The following is a 12,928-nucleotide window of genomic DNA, read 5'->3' on the forward strand; positions in this document are numbered from 1 at the left end:
ACATGTTACTTTCTTGGTGTAAAAGACAGGTATTTTCCAAGAATTTTCTCATTTTTGTAATCAATAGACCAATTTTATTTGCCCAAACATTATTATTCAATAAGAACAATGGAGTTAGAATCTAGTACCGTGAACATCGAAGAGGTGGATGGGAAAAGTGAAAGAACATTAGATGAAACCTTTGTAGAAACAGATTTTGCCGGTCAACTTCAACTACATGAAGAAGAAATATTTTACGAGTGTTACTTTTGTGATTTTATTACCAAAAATAAAAACTTGTTTAATTCTCATAAAGTTTTTGCACATCCACGCAAAAACGGTCAAAGGCACAAAAGAAGACAACAAATAGTATCACAAAAAAACGACAGTGAAACAAACATAGTAGAAGGTATGAACCTACTTACAGTTTTTATCTTTTGTAATTTAGTATGTATTACCTAGATCACTTTCTTGAGATACCCCAAAATAAGGTTCAAGAGGTCTGTCAGGCGAGAAGTTCAAATTTTTTTAAGTGATAATAAATTCTTTAGGTCCTGATCAATTTTTTTGAGGTTTTTTGGATCATTATGAACAAAATTTTTAAATCATTAAGTGCCTAAATTCAAGTTCAAGCCTTCTTCTATCAGCTCTCTGTAAAAATTTTTAGCTTATGATAATGAATGGCAAAAAAATTAAACCCAAATGTTGTTTCTTTCTATAGTAGGATTTTTTTAATACATCCTTGTACAAATCACTTACTATCTAAATTGAATTCTTTTATAAATTGAACTAGGTACTTAGTTAACTTTTTGTTGTAGAAAACTGTCGAAACAAAAGAAAGGTGGGAAACCACCAAACTTTAAGTGACGATGAAAAAAAACTATTACTTCAGTGTGTTAACAAATTTCAATTACATAAATATTATGAATCTATATACACTATTAAAGCTGCAATAAATGATAAATGGACCCAGTTGTCAAAAATATTCAAAGAGAAAGGCTATGAAAGGCCAGCTGAAAAGTTAGCGAATAATTACTTGCCTCTTAAAATTCAGGCAATGTCGAATATAAACAGTTTTTATGTTCAAAGAAATAGCGTAAGACCCAGAAAACTAGATTATATATTTGCTTATTTATTTCCGAAGTATTTTGAGAACCTCAGTTTGGATATGAACGAATTAATGGCTGATGTAAGTACAATCTTTATATAATATAATCATCATCATTTTGGCTTTACAACCCTGTGTGGGTCCTAGCCTCCCCAAGAATTTTTCTCCAGTCGTCCCTATCCATCGCCTTCCTCCGCCAAGCACGTATTTCCATATTTCTCATATCTTGGTCTATGTTATCTAGGAATCTTGTTCTGGGTCTTCCTCTTCTTCTTTGACCAATAGGTCTATCAAGGAGCGTTTTTCTAGCTGGGTCGGTTTGCTCCATCCGCATTACATGGCCTACCCACCTCAGACGTCCTATCTTTATGTGTTTTACGATATCTGGTTCCTGGTATATCCTATAGAGTTCGAAGTTGTATCGTCTTCTCCAGACACCATTTTCATTTACCGCTCCATAGATGCGCCTTAGTATTTTTCTTTCGAAACATCCTAACATGTTTTCATTGCTTTTTGTTAAAGTCCAGGTTTCTGAACCATATGTTAGGACTGGGCGTATTATTGTTTTGTAGAATTTTACTTTTGTATTTCTTGATATAACTGTAGATTTAAAAAGGAGATTAAGCCCAAAATAGCATCTATTAGCCGTGCAAATTCTGCGGTTTATCTCTGCAGTAGTGTCATTTTCAGTATTGACGAGCGTTCCCAGGTATACAAATTCGTTAACTGCTTCGATGACGTCATTTTCTATAACAAGTGGCCGTAGTGTTTGTGGTTGCGTACCTATTTTCATGTATTTTGTTTTGTTGGTGTTTATTATTAAACCCATTTTTGTAGCCGCTTCCTTTAATGCTACGTACGCCTCTCGTGCTGCGTTTTCCGTTCTCCCAACAATATTGATATCATCAGCATATGCTAAGATTTGCACAGATTTGTTATATATTGAACCGGTAGTTGTAATTTGTGACGTACGTATTACTTTTTCCAGAGCTAGATTGAATAGTATACAGGAGAGTGGGTCTCCCTGACGTAGCCCGTTATTTGTTTTAAAAGGTTGAGAGTTCCCCCTGGATTCGTACTTTGCATATATATAATATATGCATATATATATAATATAATATATAATATAATTTTTATATATTATATAAAAATTTCGTGTCACTATGTTTGTTTACATTAATGTCCAAAACCACTTAACGGATTCCAATGAAATTTTGTGAAAGTATATTGTTTGGTCCAACTTAAGTGATAGGATATTTTTTATTTTAATGAATGACTCTTATTTTTTAATTTTAAATTCAAGATTTTTTATAAGAATTTACCTCTACAGTTGTAGGTAATGTAAAAATCTATATATAAAAATTAAGTGACATTTAACAAACATCATTTTACATTTTTACATATCTGTAGAAGTCTAAGCAAGGTTTAAAAGGTATAAAATATGAAATTGTAAAGAAAACAAGTTTATTTTACCATATAAACAATTATAATGACAGCACTGAGTTAATATAATATGAAGACCACACGGAAGAAAGGCGAAATGTCACAAAGAGGTTAATTCGAGAAAATTGAATTTTTAACTTTCAAACCCTAAACATCATCATACAATTAAATATTTTGCGTACTTCTTTATTTAAGTAGTCTTCATACTTATTTTGTAACGTATTATTTAATCAACGGAATTTAAAATAAAACACAAAACTTAGAAACATTGCTTTATGTAAACACAAGTCACTACAAACACGGGAAAAAAGCGAAATATATGACAACAATTTTTTTTCTGATCTTCATTTGTCTAGCTTTTATTATTTTCTCCTCATTTTGTTTACGTTTTTGTTGTTTTTGTTGTAAGGTAAGCCTCTATAGAACGATCTAGCCCTTTCAGATGTGCAAAACTGACTCAAGTGGACCAGATCGTTAAATTTTTCCTTAGAAATTTTCCTTAGCTTTAAAAAACATCTCTATGAAAAAAGAGAAAAGGAAGGGAATTTTTAGAACAAACTCACCTGTATATAATTTTGGTGGCAAAATAAACTGGCTTTCGGGTAGTTGCACCTCATCGGAATTTGTAAATGGTTTGCGTATAATTGACGTCTCCCATTGTCCATTATAGGAATCTCGGTGTTTGAAAAGGCGTGGATGATCTTTCAATATTTCGAGTTCTCTGATTGGTCTTGATTTATATGTTGGTTTAGTTACGTAAATTTTGTCCAAGAATAGTAACCAGTTTCTTATAAGTGATTGATCGACCTCTACGACATCGAACGGATTTGGTTTTACTCGACATGATCTAATTTCCGTGTACCAATCCTCAGGAAGTTCAGCCATAATTTTTTGGTTTATCACACCCATATCTCGATCGCACTCCATGTAAGAATGACCTCGTATTGGGAAGGTTACTTTGATTGAGTCCAACCTTTTTGCAGTATTAACTACATAGTGAAGATAACGGAAAACAGTGAAGTTTTTATTTTGGCCGCCACATGAATCACAGAATATGTGGAGGTGACGAACTGACAGATCAAGCTGAACAAAGATAAAATGGTGCAGAAATGACACTACTTCGTTTGAACCTTTGCCTCCTATGGTTTCTGGAAAACAATAAAATGTAGCATTTCCTGTTGACAATACATGAATATTAAAGGAGTGAAGCGTCAGTTGTCTCTTATAGTAGACGTCGTTGGTCGGAATATTTGGAGTGGATAAATTTTTTTCGAAATCCATAGATACTGCTTCACAGTTAACATTCTGCATTGCTGCTTTCCTTGCCCTTCTCTTTATTTTGGATTTGTGTAGGCTATTTGACAAAGTTATTCGTTTTATCTCAACTTCTATCTTTTGTTTTTCAGAGGCATCAATTGTTTCATTACTACAACAAGTACTACACGTATCACTCCGCGGATAGCCGAAGCTAATGTTAAAATACTTATTAAAGATTTGTCGATATGTTTCGTAAGACAAAGGAGCGCCCTTATCGGATTTGTACATAGTGTACATTTTCTTAATATTTAAGTCATCCGGAAGGTACATTTTCTTAGTTTTATTTTTACTATAATGGCTTTCTCTTCCTTTAAAACGCTTTATGTGTTCAATAACTTCATCTAGCTGTTGTTTTGTTAATGCGTGTTTTTTGGATTTTTTCCGCGTTTGTCAATTGGTGCACTACCAGTAGCTTTTAAACTTTTTTGAATATTTTCAAGCCTCTTCCGACCAATGCCATGAAGGCTTAGAAAAGCTTTAAAACAAACTGGGACGTCAGTAGTTTTATCGTCAGTCGTTATTCTAACTCTAAAAGAATACGTTGCATCATGCAATCTTGATGTAGCTTCATCTCGGGCTCTTCTTTGCTTTACGGGCATTAACGTTATTAGGCCTGCCAAGTAAATATTTTGTTCATCACGCCCCATACGGTTAAAATTGTTTATAATGTTTGATCGATTTTGTTGATCTACTGTTTTGAAACACTTCAGTCTCTTACATTGACAATCGTCACCTGTTTCATGGCTCTGTTGTCTTAACCGCTTCATTACTTCATTTATTCGACCTGTAATTTTCCTTTTTCTAGTGTTTTTTTCTCGACACGTATCATCTCTTTCACTATCCGTCATTTTAGAACACAATAACACGCACTTTATTTAATGAAGGCTAATCGAAAACTAAACGTTTTTAGTAAACAAAATGCGGCGTGTACTCCCCCAACGTCCCGACAAGCACTGACATTCCACCTTTCTCGGATTTACGCGAGGACCATTCGCCTTTCTTCCCTGTACGAAGAATTTTATAACGTGTTTTAAGCTATGAGGATTCGTCTTTTTCCCATGTTTGAACGACTCACATAAAACTACTACTAAAAACCTACATATTGCTGCTCTGAACAAAAAATAATCAAAAATTGACATTTCGCCTTTCTTCCGTGTGGTCTTCATATTCTATAAACGTCAACTTTTTATGTTCCTGATACATTTTACCAATTATTAAATTGTAGGCTAAAATACATTCACTGGAAATCCTAGAAAGTTTAGCTTCTACCGAAGATCAAGAATGCCCTACTACATTAGAGGATATAGCGTCCTTAGGGTAAGTTACATTATTTTAATAGAAATTTATTGGTAACCTTAATCATTAAGCCTATTAAAAGTGAAACTGGAACAAACCATGAAGTGGAGATATCCAGGAGTGGATAGTATACCTGTTGAATACAAAGCACGTGGTGTTCGTGTGTATTAAGGTATAAAACATGCTTATTAAAAGCTTAAAATTTTTATTTTAAAGAAGATCTTTTCGGAATTGAATCATTCCATCATCAGTTTACTAAAAGAGAGAGTAAAAATACCAATATTAAAAAACAACTAAGTTAAAATTTAAATATATAGAAAGAACACTTTGGTTTTTTACTACTGTTGTGAATTTATTAATTGTTATGTCTTTAATTTATAATGTCTTTACTAATTTATTATCTTGTTCCTACTTTAATTATTAAAAGGCACGATAATTTATATAAGTTTATTTATCACTACATATACAATAATTTATTAGTAGGCGAGCGTAACAATAATATCACGAGCGCGAATCTTCTTTATTAACTGTCCCTTCCAAATAAAGTTCCGTTATTATATACCAGTGCCGTTATCTCGAATCGTCTAAAACCTTCGATGGCGAAACGGTAAAAGCAAACTGGATTTCCCTCGCATCGCTTCTGGAAGGTCGCTCAGGTAAATCGAGGCCTCTCGTAAACTCTACAACATATTAGATTAAAAACATGTTTTAAAGGTTAAAACTATGACTCATATTTTTACGTAACATTGCCCCCCTCTCAAAAGATGGTTCCTCCTGGAACCTTGTTGGGACTAGAACTGGAACGGTATGCTGGTATCGGCAACTGGACCCTCTTTTACAACTTCCAGTTGTATAAAAATGACAAGGGACGGTTTTCTCTCCGCACCAGTAACTATGCGGATTGCAACAGACTAACACCTGGACTTCGGTGTCTTTAAAGATCTCCTCCACCATATTTCGGATAACCCTCCAATCTAATTGGCGGCACTCCAACTTTGGCATGGCTAACTTTTGCACGTCGGACTCTAGTACGTGCCCTCTCAATTGAAGTAAGGCTTCCCATACATCTCGGTAGGTAGGTTGGTCACGGGCAGTGTCTTTTGTTACCAGGTAGAAAAGGTAACGTGATGCATCTTGGAGTTTCAAGGTTTTACCGGGAGCTGGCACTTGGCATTGAAGTTCTGCAACTCGACCAAACTTCCTTCGAAAGACGGATGCCAACCCTGGTGCGTCTTTGATACTGGCCGGGATGGTAAGGGCCAGCGAGTAGTCATCGGGGAGCTCGAGTAGATCTTGCTTTTCTTCAGTGGTAACACCATGTCTCGCTTTACCGGTACCTCCATAGGCACCCATGAATTCCTCAAACGTGAGGTCAAACACATCTTGGACTTGGTTTACTTCCACTTCTTCATCTACGTCGTGGTCACCTTCGAAAGATGCCAACCGGTTATGGTGTACTATCATCGGCTTTCCCCTCGGAATCTTGCTTATTCGGTAGATGACATCGTTGATCTTCTCCATGATGAGGTATGGACCTTCCCAAAACTGCTGCAATTTGGGAGAACAACCTTTTCGCTTCTTGGGATTATACAGCCATACTTTGTCGTTCTTCTTAAAGCAACCCTTTTCGGCTTGTGTATCGTACCGTTTCTTCATTCGGTCGCTAGCGATCTGAAGGTGGGAACGGACCAACTCATGTACATCGTCCATTCTTCTTCGTAATTCGATCACATAATCTTCACCTGCTACATCTTCTCCAGGTCGACACCCAAATTCTAGATCACAAGGTAGTCGCATTTCGCGTCCGAATAGGACTCTGGCTGGTGTCTGGCCGTTGATTCGTTAACAGCAGATCTGTAGGCCATTGTGAAGAACGGAAGGTATTGGTCCCAGTCTCGCTGATGATCGGACACCATCTTTGTCAAATACTTGCCAACTGTCCTATTCATTCGTTCTACCATACCATCCGATTGCGGATGATACGCGGTAGTTCTTGTTTTCTTCATGCCTAGTCTATCACATATTCCTTGGAATAGATCACTTTCGAAGTTCCTGCCTTGGTCACTATGGATCTCCAAAGGCACTCCAAATCGGCTGATATATTCTTGGATCAACTTATCTGCAACGGTGGCGGCCTTTGGTCTGGAAGTGCGTAAATCTCGACCCACTTAGTGAAGTAATCCATTACTACCAACATGTACTTGCCCCCATTTTCACTTTCTGGAAATGGCCCTGCAATGTCCAAAGCTATTCTTTCAAACGGGCTTCCAACATTATATTGTCTCATAGGAGCTCTCCTTTTCCGGTGAGGCCCGTTACTCGTAGCACAAATAGTACATTTCTTACACCAGTCTTTTACGTCGTCGGAACTGTTCATCCAATAAAACCGTTCCCGAATTCGCTGAAGGGTTTTCCTTACACCAAAATGCCCTCCCGATGGACTGTCGTGTAACTGACGAAGTACTTCGGCTATTCTGCTCTTTGGGATCACCAACTGTCTTCTCTTCTCTGAACCGTCATCATTTTCCAGGACTCGTTTAAGCAAGCCATCTTCGATGATAAATGAGTCCCACTGGGCCCAATACGTCTTAACTACTGAGCATAGGTTTGATATTTCCTGCCAAGGTGGTCGACGGTTTTCCTCTTTCCATTTTCGGATTTTCTGTATAACTGGATCTCTCTCTTGTTCTTCCCTTATCTTAGTAGGCGTCCAGTCGTCGTTGACAATCGTCGTTCTTAGCACTGCTGCTTCCTTGGATTCCGTTTTGTTGCAGTGGGGACACTCTGCTGGGCATGGCCGTCTGGAAAGAGAATCAGCGTTTCTGTGGCTAACTCCGGCTCGGTGCTCAATCTTAAAATCGTATTCTTGGAGTCGTTCGATCCACCTGGCTATCTGACCCTCTGGATTCTTAAACTGCATCAACCACTTAAGGGCGGCATGGTCGGTTCGGATTAAAAACTTCCTTCCATAGAGGTATTGATAGAAGTGCTCTACTGATTTCACTACTGCCAGAAGTTCTCTTCTCGTGACGCAATAATTCCGCTCAGGTTTTGAAAGAACTTTACTAAAATATCCGAGGACTCGTTCCTGTCCTCCTTGAATCTGAGACAGCACTCCTCAATTCCCACATTACTTGCATCTGTATCTAAGATGAACTCTCCTTCTGGCAGTGGATACCCTAAAATTGGTGCTGTTATTAAATGCTTTTTCAACGTTTCAAAGGCATTTTGGCAGTCTATATCCCGCGGTATTCTCTTGCTTCCTCTGTAAGTCGCGTTAATGGCTTAGCGATATCTGCAAACTTCTTAATAAACCTCCGGTAGTAAGTACATAGTCCAAGAAAACTTCTCACTTGATGTTTGTCAGTTGGTTTTGGCCATTCCTTAATGGAATCGATTTTTCCCTTATCCACGGCCACTCCTTCTTTACTGACTATATGACCCAGATAATTGACTTTACCTTGAAATAGCTGGCACTTCTTGGGGTTTATCATCAATTGGGCAGCTTTAAGTCGATTAAAAACGTTTTCTAAATTCCTCAAATGATCTTCGAATGTCTCCCCCAAGACGATTATGTCATCTAAATAAACCAGGCATGTTTTCCAAGATAACCCTCTCAACACATTTTCCATAAGCCTCTCAAATGTCGCAGGAGCATTACAAAGACCAAATGGCATAACGTTGAATTGCCACAATCCAGATCCTGTGGTGAAGGCTGTCTTTTCTTTATCGACTGGGTCCATTTCTACCTGCCAGTATCCAGACTTCAAATCTAAAGTAGAAAACAATTTACTTCCAGCCAATGTGTCCAATGTGTCATCGATCCGAGGCAGAGGATAACTATCTTTCTTGGTAACGTTGTTCAGCAAACGGTAATCCACACAGAACCTCGTCGTTCCGTCTTTCTTCTTAACCAGGACCACCGGAGAGACCCATGGACTCGTAGAAGGTTCTATCACCCCGTCTTTCTTCATTTTTTCAACAATCGTTTCAGCTTCCTCTCTCTTCGCCTGTGGTAATCGTCGAGCTGTTTGACGAATTGGCTTAGCATTACCAGTATCAATTTTATGCTTAACAACGGTAGTTCTTCCCGTCTTTCCTCCTTTCGGTACGAAAATATCACGATACTGCCGAAGAAATTCCCTTAATTTCCTTTTCTCCATCTGATTTAGAGACTGTCCTGCAACTGCAACCATTTGGTCGAATTTGTCGTTGGAATTATCAGATGTTGTCGCCTGACGAATTATGGATGTCACAGGTACACAAGTTCCTACTTTTGTCTCTTTCTTTATGGTCACTGGGTAGTCGTTGACATTGATAAGTCTCACAGGAATTTCTTTAGCCGAAGTCACCAATTCCTTTCCAATTATGATTCCACGGCCAACCTCATCATCGTGGTTCCAAGGCTCCATCATAACAGGTCTCCCTTCGTCTACAATTCCCTGTAGTCGCGCTACTATGATCGTTTCGCTTCTCGCAGGCACGACTGTATCTTCTGTAATGGCTGCTTGCACAGTGTTGTCATTATGTGGATGGAGAATACCTACCTCGTTGCCAACTTTGATTACCTTATTCTTAAAATCCAATTGGAATCCATGCATATTCATTACGTCCATTCCTAATATAACATCCTCTTCGATGTCAGCAACTATAACAGTATGGACAAACTTTTCTGCCCAATTCCCAATTGTACCTGGATTTCTCCATGAATGTTGGCATTTTCACCTGTAGCGGTCCGAAGTCGTAACCTCGTTGGTAACAGTTTCTTTCGGCTGTTTATAACTGTCGGGCGTATAATGGTTCTGGTCGCTCCGGTATCCACCAACAACGTATGCTTTTTACCATTTATGTCTCCATCTACATATACACTATCTTCACGACATTTCAAAGAAGCTATTAGTATGAGAGGGTCTTTGGAAAAGTTCTGGGTCGAAGCTGCCCCCCTAAGGCTGACCCGTTCTAGTTTTCCTGATGGTGAGTTTCTTGATTTGCGTCGTACCTAGGGTGCTTACAGGAGCTTCGTACGTGTCCTATTTCGCCACAATTCCAGCATCTGATGGTCTTCGTTTTCTTGTATGTCATGCTTTTCATCATATTAACGAGCTGGTCAAGTTTATCTTCATCTCCTTCCTCTTTTACAGTCCTAACTTTACTGTACCGCCAGAGGCCTGCGTAGCTGACTCGTATTCGAGGGCGGCGGATAGGACATCAACCAGCGTCTTGTGACGAGCTAATCGCAGTGTTCTCTGCATTTCATGATCACGAAGACCATCAATAAACGTTTGAACGGCCAATTTTTCCATCATGTCTTCGGGAGCTGTTGGATAAGCATATCGTACTAATCTGGCAATATCTACCTCATATTCTTGAAGAGCCTCATCTTTCTTCTGTCTACGATTTTTAAGCTGTGACTGATATACATGCTCCAAATGTTCGTGGCCATATCGCATATTTAACCTCTTCTTCAGTTGTTCGAAATCATCGGTCTCCTCTACGGCTATGGTCTGAAGCACATCTAAGGCATCTCCTCGAAGGGCGATAGTCAGGTTTACAGCCTTTTCTTTTTCAGACCATCCATTTGCTCTTGCGGCTGATTCGAACTGTTTCATGTAGTTGTTCCATGATGATTTTCCGTCGAAAGTTGGGACTTTAACATGAATAGAACCTCCACTTCCTTCAAATTTCGGCCGTGTCTCCAACTTAAATTTCGTCGTCTTCTTTTATCTCCACTGTAATCGGATTGTTACCTCTCTCTGCTGTCCCTGTTTCCTCCATCTTCTTTTCCATCTCTTTCCATATCTTTTCTTCGAAGGCTAACATATCGGCAGCAACTTGGTTTTTTAATGAAGATATTCTATCGTCCAGGGCAGACATCTCAGAAGTGACTTTAGAGATTTCCGAAGAGATGTTAGCAGAGACTTTGCTTTCCAGCGAAGAAATCTCGTTAGAAACTTTGCTTTCTAAAGAAGCGATGTCGCCGGATACTTTGTTCTCCAATGATGCGATGTCGCCGGAAACTTTGGCTACATCAGAAGAAACTTTCGAAATCGACGAGAGGACAGCATCATGCTTGTCTTCAAATATATAAGTTTCTGGATCTAGTCCTTCTTCTAGCAAAGCGTTCTTTAGTCGTTGGACTAACTCAGCCTTTTTTCCGGTAGAAGCTAATTCTCTGTCTTCGAGATGTCTTCTTAAATTCGTCACTGTGAGCTCATAAATCGTAGCCATTTTCACAATTTATTTTACGTATTCACTTGTATTATTATTATAAGTCTAATTTATGTTCGATCCCACTTCTGACACCATTTGTTGTGAATTTATTAATTGTTATGTCTTTAATTTATAATGTCTTTACTAATTTATTATCTTGTTCCTACTTTAATTTATTAAAAGGCACGATAATTTATATAAGTTTATTTATCACTACATATACAATAATTTATTAGTAGGCGAGCGTAACAATAATATCACGAGCGCGAATCTTCTTTATTAACTGTCCCTTCCAAATAAAGTTCCGTTATTATATACCAGTGCCGTTATCTCGAATCGTCTAAAACCTTCGATGGCGAAACGGTAAAAGCAAACTGGATTTCCCTCGCATCGCTTCTGGAAGGTCGTCAGGTAAATCGAGGCCTCTCGTAAACTCTACAACATATTAGATTAAAAACATGTTTTAAAGGTTAAAACTATGACTCATATTTTTACGTAACACTACTTACATAAAAAGTTGTTAAAAACATTGTATGGCCATTGTATTATTCTTCCAATAATAGATCCAAATTTTCTAACTTCAAATTTCACCCTAGAATCAAAAATTTATCCAATATAAATTTCTCACAAGATTAATTAGAACTCTTGAATCATGGCCTCCAATTTTCTATTCCCACAGACATCTCTGAAATAGACCTACAAGAACTTTCCATAGAAATAGACACAATCATAGAAAAACTTTCAACTTCTTTACAACAAAAAATGTCATTAGATATAATTGTTTCAAAAAACTTCATGCTGCATACAAAAACTTAACTTCCAATTCACATTTTCATCATCCACATCATAATAGTTTAAAAATTCTAAATTCAATAAAAAAAGAAAATAAAAAAACCATAATCTAATAATATCCAAATCAGACAAGGAAATTGCTTAGTAATTCTGGATCACACTGAATACATCAACAAAATTTCCACCTTTTTGAATAATAATGGCTTCATAGTACTTCCACATGACCCACTAAACAGATTCATTAATAAACAAAAAGCCTTTTTATAGAAATATTCTACTTTTTTCACTGATTTTCATGCACCATATTACAAAATCCCTAGTAACCCATTAATTCCTAGACTGTATGGTCTTTCAAAATCCACAAAGAGGGCATTCCAATCCGTCCAGTAGTCAGTTTCATCAACACCCTGTCTCCATAATTTCTAAATTCATACTCAGGGTAATCAAGGACATAACAGGTTTTTCTCCCACTTTTTCCATCAAAAATTCAACCCAACTAATATCCAAACTCAATCACATAAATCTCCTACCAGATATGACTATGCTTTCATTTGACTTTAGCAATCTCTTTACTTCTGCACCTAAACTTGAAACTATTCAGTTAGTCCACGACCTTCTCACATCTAAATCAACTAATCCCACAGTCATCACACCAATAATAGAGATACTTTCCTTGTGTTTATCACAAGATTATTTTTTCTTTTAATAATATTTTTTATAAACAACCTGATGGCTTCATGATGAATCATCTAGAATCCACTCAAATACTCTGAGATAGCGCGT

The 12,928-nt window shown here is 37.5% G+C and overlaps 1 protein-coding gene across 1 annotated transcript; it reads left to right on the forward strand.

The window, feature by feature from the left end:
* LOC140431851 (uncharacterized) lies at positions 1-5,164 on the forward strand (the record flags this gene model as incomplete). Its single annotated transcript, XM_072519726.1, has 3 exons — positions 1-388; positions 798-1,168; positions 5,073-5,164. Coding segments are annotated over exons 1-3 (743 nt in total), but the record flags the coding sequence as incomplete, so codon positions are not given.
* Positions 5,165-12,928: the final 7,764 nt, after the last annotated feature.

Source organism: Diabrotica undecimpunctata, unplaced genomic scaffold, assembly GCF_040954645.1.
Source record: "Diabrotica undecimpunctata isolate CICGRU unplaced genomic scaffold, icDiaUnde3 ctg00002153.1, whole genome shotgun sequence".
Taxonomy (NCBI): Eukaryota; Metazoa; Arthropoda; class Insecta; order Coleoptera; family Chrysomelidae; genus Diabrotica; species Diabrotica undecimpunctata.